This window comes from Ranitomeya variabilis, chromosome 6, assembly GCF_051348905.1.
Source record: "Ranitomeya variabilis isolate aRanVar5 chromosome 6, aRanVar5.hap1, whole genome shotgun sequence".
NCBI lineage: Eukaryota > Metazoa > Chordata > Amphibia > Anura > Dendrobatidae > Ranitomeya > Ranitomeya variabilis.
The window spans coordinates 192,448,629-192,470,593 of NC_135237.1; the positions used below are offsets into that span (position 1 = coordinate 192,448,629).

Sequence of the window (21,965 nt, forward strand, 5' to 3'; positions counted from 1 at the left end):
ATCTATTTCAGTGTATTGTCTGAGCAATGATGCTTGTAAATTACTGGGCCAGGTTACAAGCTGGCAGACTGGCTACAGTAACTACAAGGGAGATTATATCTGGTGTGATACCAAGTTATATCAGCCCTGTTAGCAATGACCTTCACCTTGTCACTGAGCAATTCACACAGGTAGAATGAGTTCTGTAAATTCCTTACCAGCCCATAAAGTGTTCTATGGAAAGTTGGTGTTTTTATTACATATTTTTGGTTGTTCCCTTCTTTTAAATGTTCTTTCAAATCAAATGTTCAGAACCAGATGTAGGGATGGCATAGAAGTGTGAGAACATCAGGTTGTGCCTTTCACCTACTGTACGTGAGCTATAATAAGCTTGTTAGAACATAGATACCGTTCTGTTTCCAAATGGTCAAGAAATGTTAAGAATGTAAAGAATTACACTTAAGCAGGAACCATTGGCAGCAGAGGTTGTCCTACTGCCACTGATGGGAGTTATGTTATCTATATTTTTTGTTACTGTGTTTTATAATGATGCAATGGATGATGTAACAGTATTGTTATCTGTTCCTGTGTCAGCAGTGCATGTTCATATTCTGTTTACTGGAGACATTATAAATAAGCAGGTAATTTGTATTGTACTGTATACTATGTACTCAGTTATGAATTTGATGTTGAGGCTTTAAAGGGAATCTGTCACCCCAAAAACAGCCTATAAATTAAGGCCACCGGCATCAGGGGCTTATCTACAGCATTCTGTAATGCTGTAGATAAGCCCCCGATGTATCCTGAAAGATAAGAAAAACAGGTTATATTATACTCACCCAGGGGCGGTCCCGGTTCTGTTCTGGTCCGATGGGAGTTGCAGTCCGGGTCCGGTGCCTCCCATCTTCATACGCTGACGTCCTCTTCTGGTCTTCTTGCCGCGTAGATAAGCCCCTGATGCCGGGTGGCCTTAGTTTATAGGACGTTTTTGGGGTGACAGATTCCCTTTAAGGCTCTCATTGAGAAGTTTTAAAAGACTTTTCATCTGAGTTTCTACTTCCACTACCTATTCAAGATGCTCAAAAACTGAATATTTGTGGTTGTCACCAAACTGAAATAAGATCTTAACAGAAAAAATGTCTGTTCATCTTTAGAGAAAAACAATAGGAGTAATTATGAAATGGAAACTTCGTTTGCAGTTGATTCCATTTTTGATCCATTTGTAAGGATCTATTTTCAGTTGTAATACTGGATGTATTGCAAACCTATGACAAATGGACTTGTGAACATCACATAAGAGTTCTCTGAGGCATTCAGTGCAGAGTGACATGACACTGAGACATCATGGGTGTAGAGCTCATTTCTTTTAACACCTAGCACTTGTGGATGCACTCATACTCCCTGATTCTGTTCTCATACATGCAGATATTTGTCTAATTTCTATCTAGTCAGGCCCATAACAACCTAAACTGATATATGCAAATGGTTATTTGATCATGTTTGAAATTGTGTATCTGCCTGAAAATGGATATTCTTTTACCCATAAAGGGGTTGTTTGGTACTTTTATATTAATGACCCATCTTTAGGCTAGGGTCACACAACCATTTTTCTTTCTCCTGAGAAAATCGATCTGATTATGCTAATCAGTGGAACAGTACAGTTCCATTAACTGCACAGTGGCCACAGCCAGGTACTCAGAACCACCCCTTAGCCTTAGGCTATGGTCCCACAATGAGTATTTTGTGGGGTTTTGATGTTGCAGATTTTCTGCAGAATTTGTGCAACTGTTCGCTACATTAGGTTTCTTTTATGTTTCATTGAGTTTTTGAGTGCGTTTTTTTCTTGTGTATTTAGTGCGTTTTTGATTCCGTGATTTTGGTCTCATTTTGAAATGTCATGTTTTAAATATAGCTGGTTTGTTTGTGATACTTCTTAGTATTTGACTTTGACAAAACTTAATTGATAAATGATAATGCGTAAATGTGCTAAAAATGCTCTAATGCTATTCTATGAGAAAAATCTGCACGTAAAACTCACTCGAGAAATTAACACGTTTGCAAATTCCAAAAATGCTGCAAGTCAGTTTACAACATAAAAATAAATTCAAAGTGGGAAAGAGATTTCTAAAAATTCCACTTATTTTTCTGGAAATGTAAAACCCTGGGATTTTGTGCAGCGACAACACGTAGCATCAAAAACTCATTATGGGAACTTAACCTAAAGAGCCAATATGTCAGAAAAAACATCCAAACAAAGCTTCATATTAAAGACTGCATCTCTCAAAGCATGTAAAACTGCATTCAGGAGGTTTCTTAACCTTTCAGGTGCTTCACAAGAACTGATGCAAAATTTTAAAAAAATAAAATTGCATTTTTTTTCCACTTAAATTGCATTAGACTAAATTTTTTTATTTCACAACAAAGCGAAGGGAGCGGACATCGCAGTGTTAGTGACGTCCATTTTGTTTTGCAGAAAAAAAATAATAGTTACTACCGAGTAGCTTTATAGTTAGGGCATTAGTGTAGTGAATGTCACTGTAATTTTTTTATACAAAGTTTTTTTTTAACTTCTCCTGATTTTCATTTCATTTTTTCTTCTAAATTTATCCTTTTTAACTTTTCTTTTCTACTTTTCTCTCTACTTCTTATGGCAAATGTAATAATAAATAGTACTTTTTGTACACGCCCCACACAATACACATGTAAAAGCACTACTTACACACCCAGTCATCAAAGAGATGCTATTCAGCATACTGTTTCCTTGCCTCCTACACAAATTCAGGTGGTGAGGAAGATCCCACATTCCTCTTATTTTCTTCCTCCTTCTCCTCCTCTTCTAGTGAAGAGACATCCCCAGCAATGCGCCCTAGGTCTGAGGCAACCCTTACAGCAATCGAACCCATCTGGACTCCACCCCCTGAAAATGATCAGCCTTTAATTCTGGATTTCATGGGCAGCTCAGGAATCCAATTTGACAATACAGGCCTAACTGAAACTGACTATTTAAAATTATTCTTCAGTGATGAAATAATAAATGTTGTGATACCCTAGAGAAAGTTGTATGTTCATCAATTTTTCACCCAAAATCCAATGTCATCATATGCCAGATAGAACCCTGTAAATGCTGCAGAAATTATGACATTTTGGGGCATTGTGCTGCATATGGGCATAGTGAGAAAACCAGAGCTTCGGCAATACTGAAGTACTGGTTTACTATACAGCATACTAGTTTTCTGTATGGCCATGAGAAGGATACAATTTGAAGCAATCTAAAAATGTTTGCATTATAGTGATAATACGCACGATCCCAACTTTGATCATCTATACAAACTTTGGCCAGTAGTAGTGATGAGCCAGTATGCTCATTACTCGAGATTTCCGAGCATGCTCGGATGATCTCTGAGTATTTGGATGTGCTCGGAGATTTAGTTTGTGTCACCGCAGCTGCATGTTTTATGGCTGCTAGACAGCCTGAACACATGTGGGGATTCCCTAACAACAGGCAATCCCCACATGTATTCAGGCTGTCCAGCAGCCTCAAATCATGCAGCTGCGGCGACACAAACCAAATCTCTGAGCATGCCCAAAATACTCGGAGAACACCTTAGCATGCTTGGAAATCTCGAGTAATGAGCATACTTGCTCATCACTACCCAGTATCTGAACACTTCAGCAGAATATTTGCTGAGGCGTACAACCCCCAAAAGGAACATCTCTATGGATGAATCTCTGATTCCTTTCAAAGGGAGGCCAAAAGTCACAATACCTGCCCAGTAAGAGGGCCGGGTACAGAGTTAAACTGTACAAGCTGTGTGAGAGTGCTTTAGAGTATAGCCACAGATTCAGGGTTTACGAAGGGAGGGAGACCCGGCTTGACCCCTCTGAATGCCCCCTGTCCTGGATGTGAGGGGGAAAATTGTGTGGCAATTGGTGCACCCACTGATGGATTAGGGTTATCACCTCTATGTAAATAACTAATACACCAGCATCCCAGTCTTTAAGACTCTCTGCCAGAGGTACTGTTGCATGTGGCACCATGCGAAAAAATCAGAGATGTCCTTAAGCTGCTAATTAGGCAGCTGCTGGGAAAGGGCAGAGCTGAATGTAGTGGCAACAGTAGTTTTCCACCACATATGGGGCATCTGCATACTCAGATGAAATTGCACAACAAGTGTTGGGGTCTATTTTCTCTTGTTACCCATGTGAAAATGAAAATTTTGGAGTCAAAGCAACATTTTTGTGGATAAAAATGTATTTTTTCATCTTCACAACTCAACGTTATCAAATTCTGTGAAGCACCACTGAGTTCAAGGGGCTCACCCCATCTCTAGATAAATTTCTTAAGGTGTGCAATTTCCAAAACGGGGTCACTTGTGGGGGGTTTCCACTGTTTAGGAATATCAGGGGCTCTGCAAATGAGACATGTCATCCGATATCTATTCCAGCGAATTTTGCGTTTGAAAGATCAAATGGTGTCCCTTCCTTTCTGTGCCCTGCCGTATGCACAAATAGTAGTTTTCTACCACATATGAGGTGTCACAGTACTCAGGAGCAATTGCACAACAAAGCTTGGGGTCAATGTTATCCTTTTAGCCTTGTGAAAATTAAAAATTTGGTGCTAAAGCAACAATCTTGTGGGAAAAATTACAATTTTATTTTTTTCCTTCCACCCTAATTGTTAATAAACTTCTTGAATGTGATTTTATGAAATTTAAGGGTTGCAGTTTTAGTCATGATGTGGTCTCTAAAATATGTTTTGTAAATTTTGTTGAGAAATTGCTCATCAAATATTAACCCTTATATTGTCCTAACAAAAAAATATGTTTCAAAAATTATGCCGATGTAAAGTAGACATGTGGAAAATGTTATTTATCTATTCAAAGTTTGAAAATTGTGAAATTTTCTAATTTTTGGAACATTTTTGATATTTTCTTAAATAAGCGCAAATCATATCAACCAAAATTTACCACTATCATGAGGTACAATGTGTCACAAAATAAAACTCTCAGAATCACTGAAGTCTTCCAAAATTATTACAACATAAAGTGACAATGGTCAGAATTGTAAATTTGGCACTGTCAGGAAAGAGAAAAGAAGCTTGAGAGTGAAATTTTAAATATTGTGTAGGATAAATTAATAAAGAAAATACAGCAGTTTTTTGTCTTCAAACAATGGGGAACTTTTTTTTTATTAAGGAACAATTACACTTTTTATTTTTGTGCACATTTTATATACGGTAATTTAAAACATTAGCACATTACTGAGTATAATTACAGAAAATGCTTACCTTATTGAGTGCCTATAGATTCTGACTGTAGAAACGTTATCTTATTTAAAGGATGAGGGCTATATTCAGCATAGCATAAAATGATTACCAATACAAATGTTATATTTAGAAGTAACTTTCTTAAAAAATATTTTCTTGTAGTAAGAAAATAAAGGCCCCTGCTCCTCCTCCACCAATGCAATCTACCTCCAAACCACAAATGGAGCACATGTCATCAACAGAGTCCGAGTGGACGGGAAACGAAATCTCAGAAGAATCTAAAGAAAATCTGCTTCATAGAAAGGTGGATCTCACAATATGTTTACCAGATGGGCAGGAAAAACCAGTCACTGTTGATGGCAGGTAAATCAATGCGCTAACTAGATTTATGCAACTTGCTTAAAATAACAACCCCTGCTGTGTTTACATCCACATCATATTCTTGAAGAATGATGAATAGTTCTGTGACCAGCTCAACAATGGAATTTAGCAAAACTCATTATAAGTTAAAAAATTATAGGAGAAAACTCCAAAGTCAGCTCACCTTTTGGGAGTCCACTGCACGGAGACTACGGTGCATGGGGGGGATTTCAGAAAAGACAAACGATTTCCAGCAGCAGAAAGATCCGGTAAAAAATCTAATATTTTATTAGAGTAAGTATAAAATCCAAAAGCAGCTATTTCCACCACCATGTATAAATTTAAAAAGTCTGGCAGACACGTTTTGGACACATGTCCTTTGTCATTACACTAGACTAATTCAATGACTAAGGACATGCGTCCAAAATGCGTCTGCCTGACTTTTTAAATTTATACATGGTGGTGGGAATGGCTACTTTTATTTTTTATACTTTATCTAATAAGATGTTGGATTTTTTACCGAATCCTTCTGCTTCTGGAAATCGTTTGACTTTTCATTATAAGTTAGTTCGGATAGTGATGCACTGGTGGTATCACTGAATATGGCTGTGGTTTTCATTATAAGCAGAAACCACAACTTTTAGGGAACCTGTCACTACCCCTGCCCCTACCATGTAAAGTAGGGCCAGCACCTGTAATCCCTAATGGACAGAATTCTAGAATGCTGTGTATATATGTCCCCCAAAGCTCCCCATAAAAATAACTTTTATTATACCCACCTAGGATGTGGTCTGGTCCGATGGGCGTTGCTAGTCTTGTTCTGGTGCCACCTCTCTTCTTGCTTCGTGTGAATGATAAGTTGTACGTCATCCACACAGGGTCCTCGACATTGCACTACAGCACACAAAATACTTTAAGCCTCATGTTGGGGAAAGGCCAAAGAACGTAGTGCACAGCACAATACTTTGCTCTGAACTCAGCAGGGAAGAGAAGTGCACCAGCTTAGGAATGCAATGCCAAAGACACTGTATGGATGATGAAGAATGCGTCGTCCACACAAAGCCAGAAGGGAGAATGTGCCAGATCAAGACCAGTGAAGCCCATTGGACTGGACCGCTCCATTGTTGAGTATAATTAAAGCTATTTTTTGTTTTATAGAGAGTGCATTAGGGCATATAGACAGTGTTCCAGAATGCTGTCACAGAGAGTTTACAGGTGATGTCCCTATTTTATATGAGAAAAGCCTGGTGACAGGTTCCCCCGGTTCCCTTTACTGCGGAAACCTTGTCTTATCGTATATGTGTTCCACATATAAAGCCATACATTTTTTAATATAGCACAATCTGTACAGAAAACATGCTAAAAATGTTCAGAATTTTCATAATCGGGTGTTTTCATATATGCAGCATAAAATCAAATGCATATTACAGTACTGAATGAGAATAACCGCAGTTAAAATAAAATGCCTCTGTAGATTGGACATCAGAACCCTGTCAATTTATGGTATGGATAGTCTCAGTACATTTTTGCAGTGAAATCTTCAGCTAAATCTTCACAATTTAGTGTAGAATTCGATATTCTAGATTTGATCATCCGCTGTAGAACATTTGCAGTAGATACGTCCTGTGTGAACTTCTTGTCAGGCTACATTTCCACAATGAGCATTTGGTGAGTTTTTCATGTTGTAGATTTTTTGCTGCATTTCTGCACCAAGTAGCTAAGGTTAATTTCCCATGATGAGCTTTTAGTGAGCAGATTGTTTCCCTAAAGCAGCTTCACTGGGGAAAACTCAGCGGCTTCACTGGTGTCTAGATATCATTCTGTGCTCATACCCTAAAAAGCTTTGTGTGGTGAATATTAAATGTCTTTGTCCCATTGGTTAGTGTTATGGTGCTACAACATGGCAAGTGGAATAAGATTAGTCATTTTAATAATAGTCAAAGTGTTACTCTTTGCATAATTATCCCTATAAAAAACACTATCATATCGTTAAAGGAGTGTTCCCATTTATGTATATCCAAACATAGGACCCACACCCATCATCGAGGCATGCAATAAATATAGGGATAGCGTGGAACTCACACATCTTACTCAGTCCATCTATTAAAGGGAATCTGTCACCCAAAAAATCGTATATGAGCTAAGGCCACCGGCATCAAGGTGCGCAGGCGCCGGGAAAGGTCAGAGAAGCCCGGCGCCTGCGCACTGCAGTACTTTGCTGCAGTACACCTGCGCTGGAGCCGCGGCAGGAAAACAAGAAGAGGACGTCATCGTATGAAGATAGGAGGCGCCGGACCCGGACCGCGACCCCCATCGGACACGAAATGAATCAGGACCGTCCCTGGGTGAGTATAATATAACCTCTTTTTCTTACCTTTCAGGTTACATCGGGGGCTCTTCTACAGCATTACAGAATGCTGTAGATAAGCCCCTAATGCTGGTGGCCTTAGCTCATATACGATTTTTGGGGTGACAGATTCCCTTTAATGGCAGTTATGGAAACAAGTGTAGTGGGACGCATTCATAAAAGTCTAGGAATTGATAAACTCGGGTATCTAGCTAAAATGCTGCCATGTTGTATACTTAAGATAAAATCATAAAACTTGATTTGACTTGGAAGCTAATAACTTCTTTTTATGCAGAACTTCTCCACCTTTTTCTATTCAGCCTGACTAGTTAAACACGTGGCGAACCTGGGAAACATTGGAAAAGTTTCTAAATTAGCTGCTTACGCAACCCAGTGCATGGGTGCTACATTACCACACCTTGTTTCCTAACTTAATTTAAGATCTGTGCAATCACAGTGTACATTCAGTTGTCACATTGCAGCGCTCCATGGATGTCCTCTGTTATGTAAACCCAAGTCTAAGTTCAAAGCTTAGACAATAATATCAATGTCGTGTCCTGGCACATTATCCAATTGTAAGTACTGTATGTTTGGTAAAAACAAAAATCTGGGTTTGAAAAATGATTATTGCCCACTTAGTTACCTGTATATTAAAATGACACCAAATAAGTATGGTAATTTGTACCACACTCAGGATATATTAAAGGGGTTGTTCTTAAATTCTATAATTCCTCTTGCAAAATAAAAACATCACATCTCTCCCAAACCGGCGACATTCAAGTGATGTCAGGTTTACGGAGGATCACGCAACATTGTTATGCCACGTAAGCGCTGCAGCCAACTTTGGCTGCTATGGAGTCACTGTGTTCTCGCTTCCTTCTCACACACCTTGGGCATCCAAGGAAGGTGTGAGCGTTGCATTCCATTACAAGCCAGCAATTGGCCACAGGACTAACATGGCATAATAATGTCACACGAGTCTTGGGAGACCCAGCGCCACAATTGCTAGTGTGGTAGAGAAGTATAAAGATTTTTATTTTACAAAGGGTAATATAGTACTTAAGAAGGGATTGTCTGAGTTGTGGACAACTCCTTTAAGGCTATGTTCAAACTTTGCAGCCTGTTAAAAGTGCAATTGTGTTCACAGCAAAAAAAAATGCTACGTGAGTATAACATTTGAATGTAGCCCCTAATATATCCTGGATGTGGTACAAATTGCCATACTTGTGTGGTGTCATGGCAATATACAGGAAATTATGTGTGCAATATGATGTGAAATTCTAACAAAATTAGGGAATCATACCCAATGTGATCTCAAATATGGATTTATCAAAAAGAATAAATGTAAGTATATGTATTTGCATTTAATGTATTCCATTAGTAAGTGGTTCCTGCACAGTGGAAACAAAATAATCCTTTAGTAATCGAGGTAGTCTAAACTGTTTATGGATTGATACTGTCAGTTAAGATACAGTCACCGTGCTTCCATTGCTTTAGAACACGTCATTCATGCAAAAGAATGAAGTTCTTTTTCAGCCTGGCTTCTGTCTTGGCAGAAATATCAGCTGTATCCTCATTTATTCAGTGCTTCTGGCTTGATTCCCAGTTTTCCCTGTTGAAAATGTGAGGATTCCACTGTGATACTTTCAATTCAATCTGATATGTGTCATTTTAACAGCTCAGGTCTTTTGCTTAGTTTTGTGCAAATAAAAATATAGCCAGTTTAAAAGTAAATAAAAAGAAATAGAATTCTTTATGTGGCAGTTCTTTGGTCTTATGGTATGATTTTCGCAGACAGTTCTTTAATTTCCAGTCTTAGTTTTAAATATCATCCTGTAAATAATGGAAGCAGGGCTAAGAGGCTGATTACAGAATGTTGCTAAGAATAGCTGGCAGACTATCAAGATTTTAATCATTTGTAGTTTCTCCTCTAGTCTCTAGCATTCACCAGTGAAAGTCAATATAACTATATCACAAGTTTGTTGGTTGTATTTAATCCTTTCACTGCCAAGGCTTTTTTGACATTTCGCTCATCTTGAGGCCAGAACAAATTTCATACTTTTGACATGTACAAGTAAAACTTGTATCATTAAGTATTAACTTTATATTAACTCCTATTAACTTCATGCAATGTTGTGTCAAAGTGATCTTTTTTTAAATGTATAAAAAGTGATAGTAGTGCTAAAAGTTTGACCCAAACAGAAAATTACATACTCCAGTGGGATGTGTCATCAACATTTATTAAATGATAGAAAATATCAAAAATGGTTAAAAAGGTTTTGATATTTTCAACTTTTAAACACCGGGAGAGCAGCTGCTGAAATTTGCCATGGAAAACCTAGTGTACTGTTAATTTGCATTACATCTGCAAAAAAGGTGAGCATAATCTGCTCCTGCTTGTCTGATGTGACTCCTCCCGGCTCTGCAGACTGCAGCACACATGATAAAATTAAACACACGACTCTGTAGACTGTATCACACATGATAAGACTAGGTACACAGCTCTGCGGACTGTATTTCACATAGGTTTAAATACACAGCACAGTGGACAGTTGCTGTGATCTAAGTGGAGCCCTCATGTCATTGCGAGGCTCAGATCATAGTAACAAGCAGTGAGCGCTCACCAGGTGGGCACCAGAGCTGTGGCAGCGCTTCACAAGAATTATTGCAATATGAAAGAAAAAAATGAACATTTTTTTTTTAACAAAAATTTTACTTTAGCCCCACATGTTTTATTTTCACAAGGGTAACAGGTGAAAATGGACACTAAAATTTGTTTTGCAAATTCTGGGGAGTATGCGGATACCCCATATGTGGGGGGAAATTACTGTTTGGGCAGATGGCAGGGCTCGGAAAGGAAGGAGTTTGACTTTTTGAAACAAAAATGGCTGGAATCCAGAGCAGACGCCATGTCGCGTTTGGAGAGCCCATGATGTGCCATTTGGAAACTAGACCCATCAAGGAATTTATATAGATGTGTGGTGAGCACCTTGAACTCCTCGATGCTTCAAAGAAGTTTATAACAAAGCTGTGAAAATAAAAAAAAATCAAATTTTTCCCACAAAAACTTTTGTTTAGTCCCACTCCACTAGCCGCCACCGCATGGACCAGGGATCGTCCCATCGAATGCCCGCCCTCCTTTTAACGTGGGTATAACACTACTCAGACAACACAGGGTGAGGGTAAAACAGTGTGGCAATACTTCATTGAGCCAGAAAACAGGCTGATAACACATAGAACAGTCCCAGCACAGTAAACAAGATTGTGCACATTACAGAGTCTCACCCTTCTGCTGACTCACCAGGATTATAGCAGCTGCTACTTCAGGTTTTCCAGGACTGATTACCCCACCTGTGGCACGCACACAGAGAGGAGGTAACAACAAATGTAGGAAGATGACAGTCCATTCAGGTGACCGAAGGGTCACAAACTGGCCACTCCGAACATCTTCATGGAGCCAACCAACTAATGGGTCCCAATCCTGTCTTTCTCCAAACATATCCATGGATTCGAGATGATCAATTGAGCAGATCTGTATTCTTCCAGCCAAGGCCGTGGTCCCCTAAGCTGGATTCCTGTAGAATAATAAATCTGTGTCCCTTGTGATGGAGCCATGATGTCTTGGCTGCTGTCCTGTCTCTGGTCCTTTTGATGTTTGGATGTTTTGGCTGAATCTTTGTCTTTCTCTGTGTCTCTATACAGAGGCATATAACGTCTTTTTATAATTAACAAGTGTCCTTCATTCAGTATTTACAGGTAAATATTTGCATGGATTTTCTTCCTCTGTTTTGAATGCCAACAAACTTGCTGGCTGGTACAATGTATAATTAGCATATCAGCAAACATCACTAGTCATTAAGGATACAATTCAAGGATAAAAGCACCATATGTTACATCAAATGTCAACTTACAAGTCAATATTACAGGCATATACAAGCAAAAGTCTGTTTTCTTGACCAACCGGAAATAAATACATAGATTCAAAAGTCAACATATAGATAACAGTCTATTCTTCCTGGCTTGCTAAAAAAAGACATCTGGTTAATTAAGATATAATGCTGTGTCCTCACACCCCCTATGTGGTTGAAAACTGCTTTTGAGGCACATTGCAAACGTCAGAAGGGAAGAAGTGCCTTATTAGAGTTTAGATTTTGTTGAAATGGTTTGAGGGTGCCATATCACATTGGCAGAGCCCCTGAGATGTGATAACAGCAGAAAACCCCCATAAGTTACATCATTTTGCAAACTATATCTTTCAATGAATTCATCTAGGGGTGCATATGTGCCTCACAGAAATGTATACCATTTGGTGAAGAAGAAAGAATAATTACATTTTCACATTTTTTAAATGCTTTAGCCACAAATTTTTAATTTTTATAAGAGATAATAGGAAAAAATGGACCTCTCAGTTTGATGTGCAGTGTCTCCTGAGTGCGCCAATACCCGACATCTAATCAGGAGCTACTTTTGAGGCTCAGTTTTACTGATATGGTTTGCGGGTGCCATGACCCACTGTAAGAGCACCTGAGGTGCTAGAACAACAGAATCCCACTGTAAGTGATCCTATTTTACAAACTACTCTCAATTAATCTAAGGGTGCAGTGATCATATTGATGCAACGGGTGTATCACAGAATTTTTGCCACAAAAAATTGGGTTTAGTCCTAGATTTTTCATTTTCACAAGGGGAAAAGGGGAAAAATGGCACCAAAATTTGTCACACAATTTCTGCTGAATGAAGAAATACCCCCACGTGGCTGTACCTTGCCGCTTAGCCAAATGGCAAGACTTGGGAGGGATGGGGCGCTATTTACCTCCTGGCAGCAGATTTTCCTAGAATAGTTTGCAGACTTCATATAAAGAGCCCCTAATTGCTAGAAGAGTAAAATACCCCCTCAAGTGACCTCATTTTGGAAATTATACCCCGTTGGGGTGTAGTGATGATTTGACTCCATGGGTGTGTTCCAGAAACCAGCAGCAGTTGATGTTGTTGAGTGAAAATTGCAAATCTTCTATTGTAGTGCCTGAACATTGTAGTGCTCTTACATTGTAGTGCTCAGTATGTTGTAGTGAACAGTACATTGTTATGCCCAGTACATTATGCCCAGTTTGTGCCTCTGGAGACATGCACCTGTAAGTTAGGCAAATTTCTTGTGTATTGAGTTGAAGCTTTTATTGGGAACATTTTACATAACATTTTGGATCGGTTATCCTGTGCTCTACACTGAGCACTTACAATGGGATTTCTATCTAAATCTCTGAGTGACATGGATTAGATGAAACCCAGAGAGGTCCATTCTCTATAATGAGGCACCAGAGTTACTGTGGACTCTATCTGGCCTCTGTTCAGCGTCTCCTTTATTCAGAAGTGTACAAAACTGTTGCGGAAAACTCTTTTATGCATGTTTAAAAAGATGCACACCTCTGGATTACAAGCCAGACGTCATCCACAGTGCCTCTATCTGCCTCATTATTGGGAATCTTTCATTGGGTGTTCAGAATGAATCATGCATTTCAGAAATTAACACAGAAAACCCCGTATAAGTGCTCAGCGTAGAGCACAGGATAAATAGTATTCGAGCATTACTGCAATCTTTGGGGGCAGAATGAACAAATCAATAGTAGGTAAAGAATTGGTTTTATTTTATTTTATCTTTTATTTTTTACGTTATTCTTCTTGCGGTATAAGTGATTAGCGACTTTCTTCTTCAGGACCGTGCTATTTTAGCGATACTAGATTTATATTTCTTTTTCTGTTTTGCTGCTGTCACACACACTAAAAGACGCTGACAAACACCTCTCCATTAGTAACACCAGGGCTTGATGGCAGCCAGATGCTGACATCAAACCTCAAAAACATTAACCCGATTTCCACTGCACTAGGGCAATCGAGAAGAGCCAGGAAAAGCGCCAGAATTGGCAAATCTAATATGATGTGCTACTTCTGACCAGCTGTGGGCTTTTATTTTTAGGCTGGGAAAGGCCCAATTGCCTGGGACCTTCCCAGCCTGATAATTTAATCCTGCAGCTGTCTGTTTTCCTTGGCTGGTTATTAAAAATGGAGGGGGACTCTACGTTATTTATTTATTTATTTATTTATGTATTTATTTAATACGCTAAAGGAAATCTGTCTGGTGATTTATCTTTTTAACTAAACTAATGGTATCCTGAAATAGGGCTTGTGCAGCCCTTTCAGGATATGTAATGTTTATTGCTCTCATTTCTCTGGTTTTGTTGATGTCAGAACAGGAGAAGTGAGTTAAGCAGATGTAAAATCAAAATATATACTTACTGCTCCCCACACCCATTTCTCGGCGCTGGGTCAGTGAGAGTAAAAATCTTCACAGGCGCTGAGAGGTTGTCATGATTGTGGGTGAGTTTAGCATTGAATATTCATTTTGAATTTACATTCGCTTGACTAACACGGCTGCGTACTGTTTCCAAACATTTCAGTGATTTTCTGACCTCCCAGCTCGCCGGGTTAGCTCTGGCAGAAAAATGCTTGATTTTCACATTGACTTCCATTATACTTGGTACTCAAGTTGACCCTGCCCGAGCATTCGACCTGCTAGACTCGAGTATCGAGCACTCAAGCATTTCAGTGCTCGATCATCACTAGTCACTGATGATCACTGTATTATCTATACCTTTACACTATATACTGTACTATGTACAGAGCTTCTTTGTATAATGATACTGCTGATCACTGTTACCTGTACAATTACACTATATACAGAACTCCTGTGTATAATGTCACTGGTGGTAGTATTAGTGTTGCCCTGTTTTGTGTTTTTTCTTAATTATCAGTATTGTAGTATTTTGTCACTATGTGGTAGTAATATGTAGTCTGATCATAGTGTATGTGGTATTATTTGGTCACTATATGGTAGTAATAAGTGGTCCGGTCATGGTGTGGTGTGGTATTTGTCCCATACATGTGGTATCATTGGTACATTGGTCTTGTTTTTGTGGATTATATAGTGTAAGGAGATTATTTGTTATCTCTGATATCACTTTGGAGAAGATTATTTATTTCTTTATTTTGATAAGAGATTAATACTTGCAAGTTTAAATTCCGACTGTTCTGTAACTTACTGTTGCACAGTGGCAAAGATGCATTTGCAGGGATTCTCCAATGAAAATAAGTAATCACCTATCGTCAGAAGCTTTTGTCCCCATTAGAATGAAGCGGCATGTTTGATTTGACCTCTAATCCTTTCATCCCCTAAATGGATGCGATCGCTGTGCTAGGCTTTTCTGGCAGCCCCAAAGAGGATGACTTGAGCGTTGGTCACATATCCGACCTGTTGCTCCACTTTAAAATGGGGATAAAAATGCACAGTCAAGGATAAAAGTTTCACATTCTTCCTATTCATATGGTTCCCAATGATCAGACCCAACTGATCAATAAGTTACAGTTATATGAAAAAGTTTGGGCACCCCTATTAATCTTAAGCTTAATATTTTATAAAAATTGTTTTTTTTTGCAACAGCTATTTCAGTTTCATATATCTAATAACTGTTGGACACAGTAATGTTTCTGCCTTGAAATGAGGATTATTGTACTAACAGAAAATGTGCAATCTGCATTCAAACAAAATTTGACAGGTGCATAAGTATGGGCACCCTTATCATTTTCTTGTTTTAAATACTCCTACCTACTTTTTACTGACTTACTAAAGCACTTTTTTTTGTTTTGTAACCTCATTGAGCTTTGAACTTCATAGCCAGGTGTATGCAATCATGAGAAAAGCTACTTAACGTGGCCACTTGCAAGTTGTTCTCCTGTTTGAATCTCCTCTGAAGAGTGGCATCATGGGCTCCTCAAAACAACTGTCAAATGATCTGAAAACAAAGATTATTCAACATAGTTTTTCAGGGAAAGGATACAAAAAGCTGTCTAGGAGATTTAACCTGTCAATTTCCACTGTGAGGAACATAGTAAGGAAATGGAAGAACACAGGTACAGTTCTTGTTAAGGCCAGAAGTGGCAGGCCAAGAAAAACATCAGAAAGGCAGAGAAGAAGATTGGTGAGATCAGTCAAGGACAGTCCTCAGACCACCTCCAGAGAGCTGCAGCATCAACTTGCTGCAGATGGTGTCACTGTGCATCGGTCAACTATACAATGCACTTTGCACAAGGAGAAGCTGTATGGGAGAGTGATGCGAAAGAAGCCGTTTCTGCAAGCACGCCACAAACAGAGTCGGCTGAGGTATGCAAAAGCACATTTGGAAAGGCCAATTTCTTTTTGCGAAGAAGGTCCTGTGGACTGATGAAACCAAGATTGAGTTGTTTGGTCATACAAAAAGGCGGGATACAGGGGTGAAGTGCCAGTCCACGCCGTGATTTTTCTCCACATTACCTGGTATGTATAGTACTGTATACTCAGTGTGAAATGTGCTTGTCAGACAATTTTATGGACCTGTGTGTCCAATGCAGGTTCTTTGTATCATATTTAATGCACAGTCACTTTGATTTTTTGTGATACCAGTTTCGGTTAAAATGTGGATATATGTATACTATAGGCACCGATCCCCTGTTCTTGTAGGTGCGTGCTGAGTACAGCACGGGGAGCATTTCCCTCTGTCAATTTTAAGCTTGGAATAATTATTAATAAAGTTTGTTATATATATCTATCCGGACTCTATGCTGCTTTTTCTCTCTTTTGGTTTTTGATCGATTTAAGGCAGTGGTCCAAAATGTTCCTGCTTTTGGTCCCATTTTTTCTGGACTGAATATACCCTATTTGGGTTCTAATATGATGTTGGTGACCTTTTATTGTTCCACCCTAGTGCTTTACTTAAAAAGGCGTTATGCATGGCGGCAAAAAAACACAGCATTCCAAGAAAAACACTTGCTACCCACAGTAAAATTTGGTGGAGGTTCCATCATGCTTTGGGGCTGTGTGGCCAATGCCGGCATCGGGAATCTTGTTAAAGTTGAGGGACGCATGGATTCCTCTCAGTATCAGCAGATTCTTGACAATAATGTTCATGAATCAGTGACAAAGTTGAAGTTACGCAGGGGATGGATCTTTCAGCAAGACAATGATCCAAAACACCACTCCAAATCTACTCAGGCATTCATGCAGAGGAACAATTACACTGTTCTGGAATGGACATCCCAGTCCCCAGACCTGAATATCATTGAACATCTGTGGGATCATTTGAAGAGGGCAGACAATGCTCGGCGACCATCAAACTTAACTGAACTGGAATTGTTTTGTAAAGAGGATTGGTCAAAAATACCTTCATCCAGGATCCAGGAACTCATTAAAAGCTACAGGAAGCGAATAGAGGCTGTTATTTTTGCAAAAGAAGGATCTACTAAATATTAATGTCACTTTTCTGGTGAGGTGCCCATACTTATGCACCTGTCAAATTTTGTTTGAATGCAGATTGCACATTTTCTGTTAGTACAATAAACCTCATTTCAAGGCAGAAACATTACTGTGTCCATCAGTTATTAGATATATGAAACTGAAATAGCTGTTGCAAAAAAAAACAATTTTTATAAAACATTAAGCTTAAGATTAATAGGGGTGCCCAAACTTTTTCATATAACTGCATCACCCATCCTGTGGATACTGTGACTAGGTGATAACTTGTCTTCACCAAATAACCCCTTTAATGCAAACTACCATAATTGCACATCACAGCTATGATGTACACCCAATAGAACAACCTGTATTTTATAGTCAACGCTCTACTATAACGTGGCTAATGTCTAACAGGTATTTTCATGGTATTTTCATATACAGTGGGGGAAATAAGTATTTGATCCCTTGCTAATTTTGTAAGTTTGCCCACTGACAAGCATATGAACAGTCTATAATTTTAAGGTTAAGTTTAAGTTTAACATTGCGGGATAGAATATCAAAAATAACATCCAGAAAATCAGATTGCATAAATTATAGAAATGTATTTGCATTTTGCAGTGAGAAATAAGTATTTGATCCCTCTGGCAAACAAGACTTAATACTTGGTGGCAAAACCCTTGTTAGCAAGCACAGCAGTCAGATGTTTTTTTGTGGTTGATGATGAGGTTTACGCACATGTCAGGAGGAATTTTGGTTCACTGAGATTTTGAGGCTGTCGTTTGGCAGCTCAGAGCTTCAACTCCCTCCATAAGTTTTCTATAGGATTAAGGTCTGGAGACTGGCTAGGCCACTCCATGACCTTAATGTGCTTCTTTTTGAGCCACTCCTTTGTTGCCTTGACTGTATGTTTTGAGTTATTGTCTTGCTAGAAGATTCAGCCATGACCCATTTTTTATGTCCTGGCAGAGTTAAGGAGATTGTCACTCAGGATTTTACTGTACATGGCTCCATCCATTCTCCCATTGATGCGGTGAAGTAGTCATGTGCCCTTAGCAGAGAAACACCCCCAAAACATAATGTTTTGACCTCCATGCTTGACAGTGAAGACGGTGTTCTTTGGGTCATTGGCAGCATTTTTCTTCCTCCAAACATGGCGAATGAGTTAATGCCAAAGACCTCCATTTTTGTCTCATCTGACCACAGCACCTTCTCCCAGTCACTAACAGAATCATCCAGGTGTTCATTGGCAAACTTCAGATAGGCCTGCACATGTGCCTCCTTGAGCAGGGGGACCTTGTGGGCACTGCAGGATTTAAAACCTTTACGTTGTAATGTGTTACCAATGATTTTCTTTTAGACTGTGGTCTCAGCTGCCTTGAGAGCATTAACAAATTCCCCACCGTGTAGTTTTAGGCTGATCTCTCACCTTCTTCATGATCAAGGATACCCCACAAGGTGATATTTTGCATGGTTCCCCAAATCGATGTCGATTGACAGTCATTTTCTAATATCTAATTTGTATCTCCTCCCATTCAGTTTCATCCCATTGCTTCTAGTCTTGTGCAAATGAGAAAAAAGATGATCCTTCTGCAATGTGACAGCCCTTGAGATATTTGTAGACAGCTATTATGTCTCCTCTAAGTCTTCTTTTTTGCAAGCTAAACATTCCCAAATCCTGTAAACGTTCCTCATAGGACATGGTTTGCAGACCAGTCACCATTCTGGTTGCTCTTCTCTGAACTTGCTCCAGTTTGTTGATGTCTTTTTTAAGATGAGGTCTGACCAAAGTGGAGTAGAGGGCAATAATGACTTCACGTGATCTAGACTGTATGCTTCTGTTAATACATCCCAGAATTGTATTTGACCTTTTTGCTGCTGCATCACACTGTTGACTCATGTTCAGTTTGTGATCTATTAGTATACCCAAGTCTTTTTCACATGTGCTGTTGCTTAGTCCTATTCCTCCCATTCTGTATATGCTTTTTTCATTTTTATTACCCAGATGTAGTACTTTGCCTTTTTCCCTGTTAAAAATCATTCTGTTAGTTGCTGCCCACTGTTCCAGTTTATTTATATCTTTTTGAATCCTCTCTCTTCTCTGGTATTAGCTATCCCTCCTAGCTTTGTGTCATCAGCAAATTTAATCAGTTTTACCCTCAGTTCCTTCATCTAAATCATTGATGAAGATGTTAAACAATACAGGGCCCAGGACAGAGCCCTGTGGTACCCCACTTGAAACATTCTTCCACCTGGATGTGTAGCCATTTACAACCACTCTTTGGGTCCGATCACTAAGCCAGTTATGAATCCACCTAACAGTTGCCTTGTCCATTCCCTACTTAGTCATTTTTTCAATAAGGATTGTGTGAGATACTTTGTCAAATGTTTGCTGAAGTCAAGATATACTATATCTACAGCATTTCCCTGATCCACCCAGTCAGTGATTCTGTCATAGAAGGAAATTAAGTTAGCCTGACATGACTTATTAGTTACAAACCCATGCTGACTCTGTTTAATCACTTTATTTCTTATCCAGGTACTTACATACATGTTGTTTAACCCCTTAAGCCCCGAGGGTGGTTTGCACGTTAATGACCGGGCCAATTTTTACAATTCTGACCACTGTCCCTTTATGAGGTTATAACTCTGGAATGCTTCAACGGATCTTGGCGATTCTGATATTGTTTTCTCGTGACATATTGTACTTCATGATAGTGGTAACATTTCTTTGATATTACCTGCGTTTATTTGTGAAAAAAATGGAAATTTGGCGAAAATTTTGAAAATTTCGCAATTTTCCAACTTTTAATTTTTATGCCCTTAAATAACAGAGATATGTCACGCAAAATACTTAATAAGTAATATTTCCCACATGTCTACTTTACATCAGCACAATTTTGGAAACAATTTTTTTTTTTGTTAGGGAGTTATAAGGGTTAAAATTTGACCAGCAATTTCTCATTTTTACAACAAAATTTACAAAACCATTTTTTTTAGGGACCACCTCACATTTGAAGTCACATTTAGGGGTCTATATAGCAAAAAATACCCAAAAGTTAAACCATTCTAAAAACTGCACCCCTGAAGCTGATTAAAACCACATTCAAGAAGTTTATTAACCCTTCTGGTGCTTCATGAGAGCTAAAGCAATGTTGAAGGAAAAAATGAAAATTTAACTTTTTAGTCATGAAAACGATATTTTAGCAACAATTTTTTATTTTCCCAAAGGTAACAGGAGAAATTGGACTGCAAAAGTTGTTGTACAATTTGTCCTGAGTATGCCAATACCCCATATGTGGGGGGAACCACTGTTTAGGCGCATGGCAGGGCTCAGAAGGGAAGGAGCGCCATAAGACTTTTTCAAGCTAAAATTAGCTGGAATTGAGATTGGACGCCATGTTGCGTTTGGTGAGCCCCTGATGTGCCTAAACAGTGGAAACCCCCCATAGGTGACCCCATTTTGGAAACTAGACCCCCTAAGGAACTTATCTAGATGTGTGGTGAGTACTTTTATCCCCCAAGTGCTTCACAGAAGTTTATACCACCCGTGCGTGAAAATAAAAAATCCTATTTTTCCCACAAACATGATCGTTTAGTCCCCAATTTTTTATTTTCACAAGGGTAACTGAAGAAATTGGACCACAAAAGTTGTAGTCCAATTTGTCCTGAGTACGCCAATACCCCATATGTGGGGGGAACCACTGTTTAGGTGCATGGCAGGGCTCAGAAGGGAAGGAGCGCCATAAGACTTTTTCAAGCTAAAATTAGGAATGCAGGCTTTGATGGAATCGTCTGCAGCCGTCACGTTCCTTTTGATGAGCCCCTGATGTGCCTAAACAGTGGAAACCCCCCACAAGTGACCCCAATTTGGAAACTAGACCCCCTAAGGAACTTGTCTAGATGTGTGGTGAGAGCTTTGATCCCCAAGTGTTTCACTAAAGTTTATAACGCCCGGGTGTGAAAATAAAAAATCCTATTTTTTGCCCACAAAAATGATCTTTTATTCCCCAATTTTTTAATTTCCCAAGGGTAACAGGAGAAATTGGACCACAAAAGTTGTTGTCCAATTTGTCCTGAGTACGCTGGTACCCCCACATGTGGGAAAAAAACTGTTTGGGCACACGTTGGGGCTCGAAAGGGATGTACTGAAGTTTTGGAATGCAGACTTTGATGGAATCGTCTGCGGGCGTCATGTTCCGTTTGCAGAGCCCCTGATGTGCCTAAACAGGAAAAAAAACAACAAGTGACAACATTTTGGAAAGTAGGTCCCCAAAGAACTTACGTAGATGTGCCTCCTTTGGAATAAATCTGTTTCCTGTAAATTAATAGTGCATGGAGGTGTGGTACAATTTAAAGCAATCCTTCATACACAGGCCAGGATTTTCAGGGCAGGTGTCTGTTATGATCCGGTGACCTTGGAGCCGCATGAGAGACTTTCTCAGGAGTAGGTGGTACCTGTACTGACCGCAAACCCTAAACTAACACCGCAACTAGAAGTAGCCGTGGGATGTACCTAACACGTCCTAGACACCTCGACACAGCCGGAGGACTAAATACCCCTATAGATGGAAATGGGAATTCTATCTTGCCTCAGAGCAGAACCCCACAGGATAGGCAGCCCCCCACAAATATTGACTGTGAGTATAAGAGGAAAAACACATGCAGGCAGAAAAACAGGATTTAGCAAAAGAGGC

At 39.3% G+C, this 21,965-nt stretch overlaps 1 protein-coding gene across 5 annotated transcripts in view; it reads left to right on the forward strand.

The window, feature by feature from the left end:
- The window catches only part of COBL (cordon-bleu WH2 repeat protein), a 957,553-nt gene that overhangs the window by 248,996 nt on the left and 686,592 nt on the right, over positions 1 to 21,965 (forward strand). For all 5 annotated transcript variants that reach the window (XM_077269351.1, XM_077269353.1, XM_077269349.1 and 2 more), the window contains one exon: positions 5,408 to 5,608. In XM_077269351.1, coding sequence (XP_077125466.1) covers positions 5,408 to 5,608 — 201 coding nt within the window. The remainder of the gene's footprint in view (positions 1 to 5,407; positions 5,609 to 21,965) is intronic.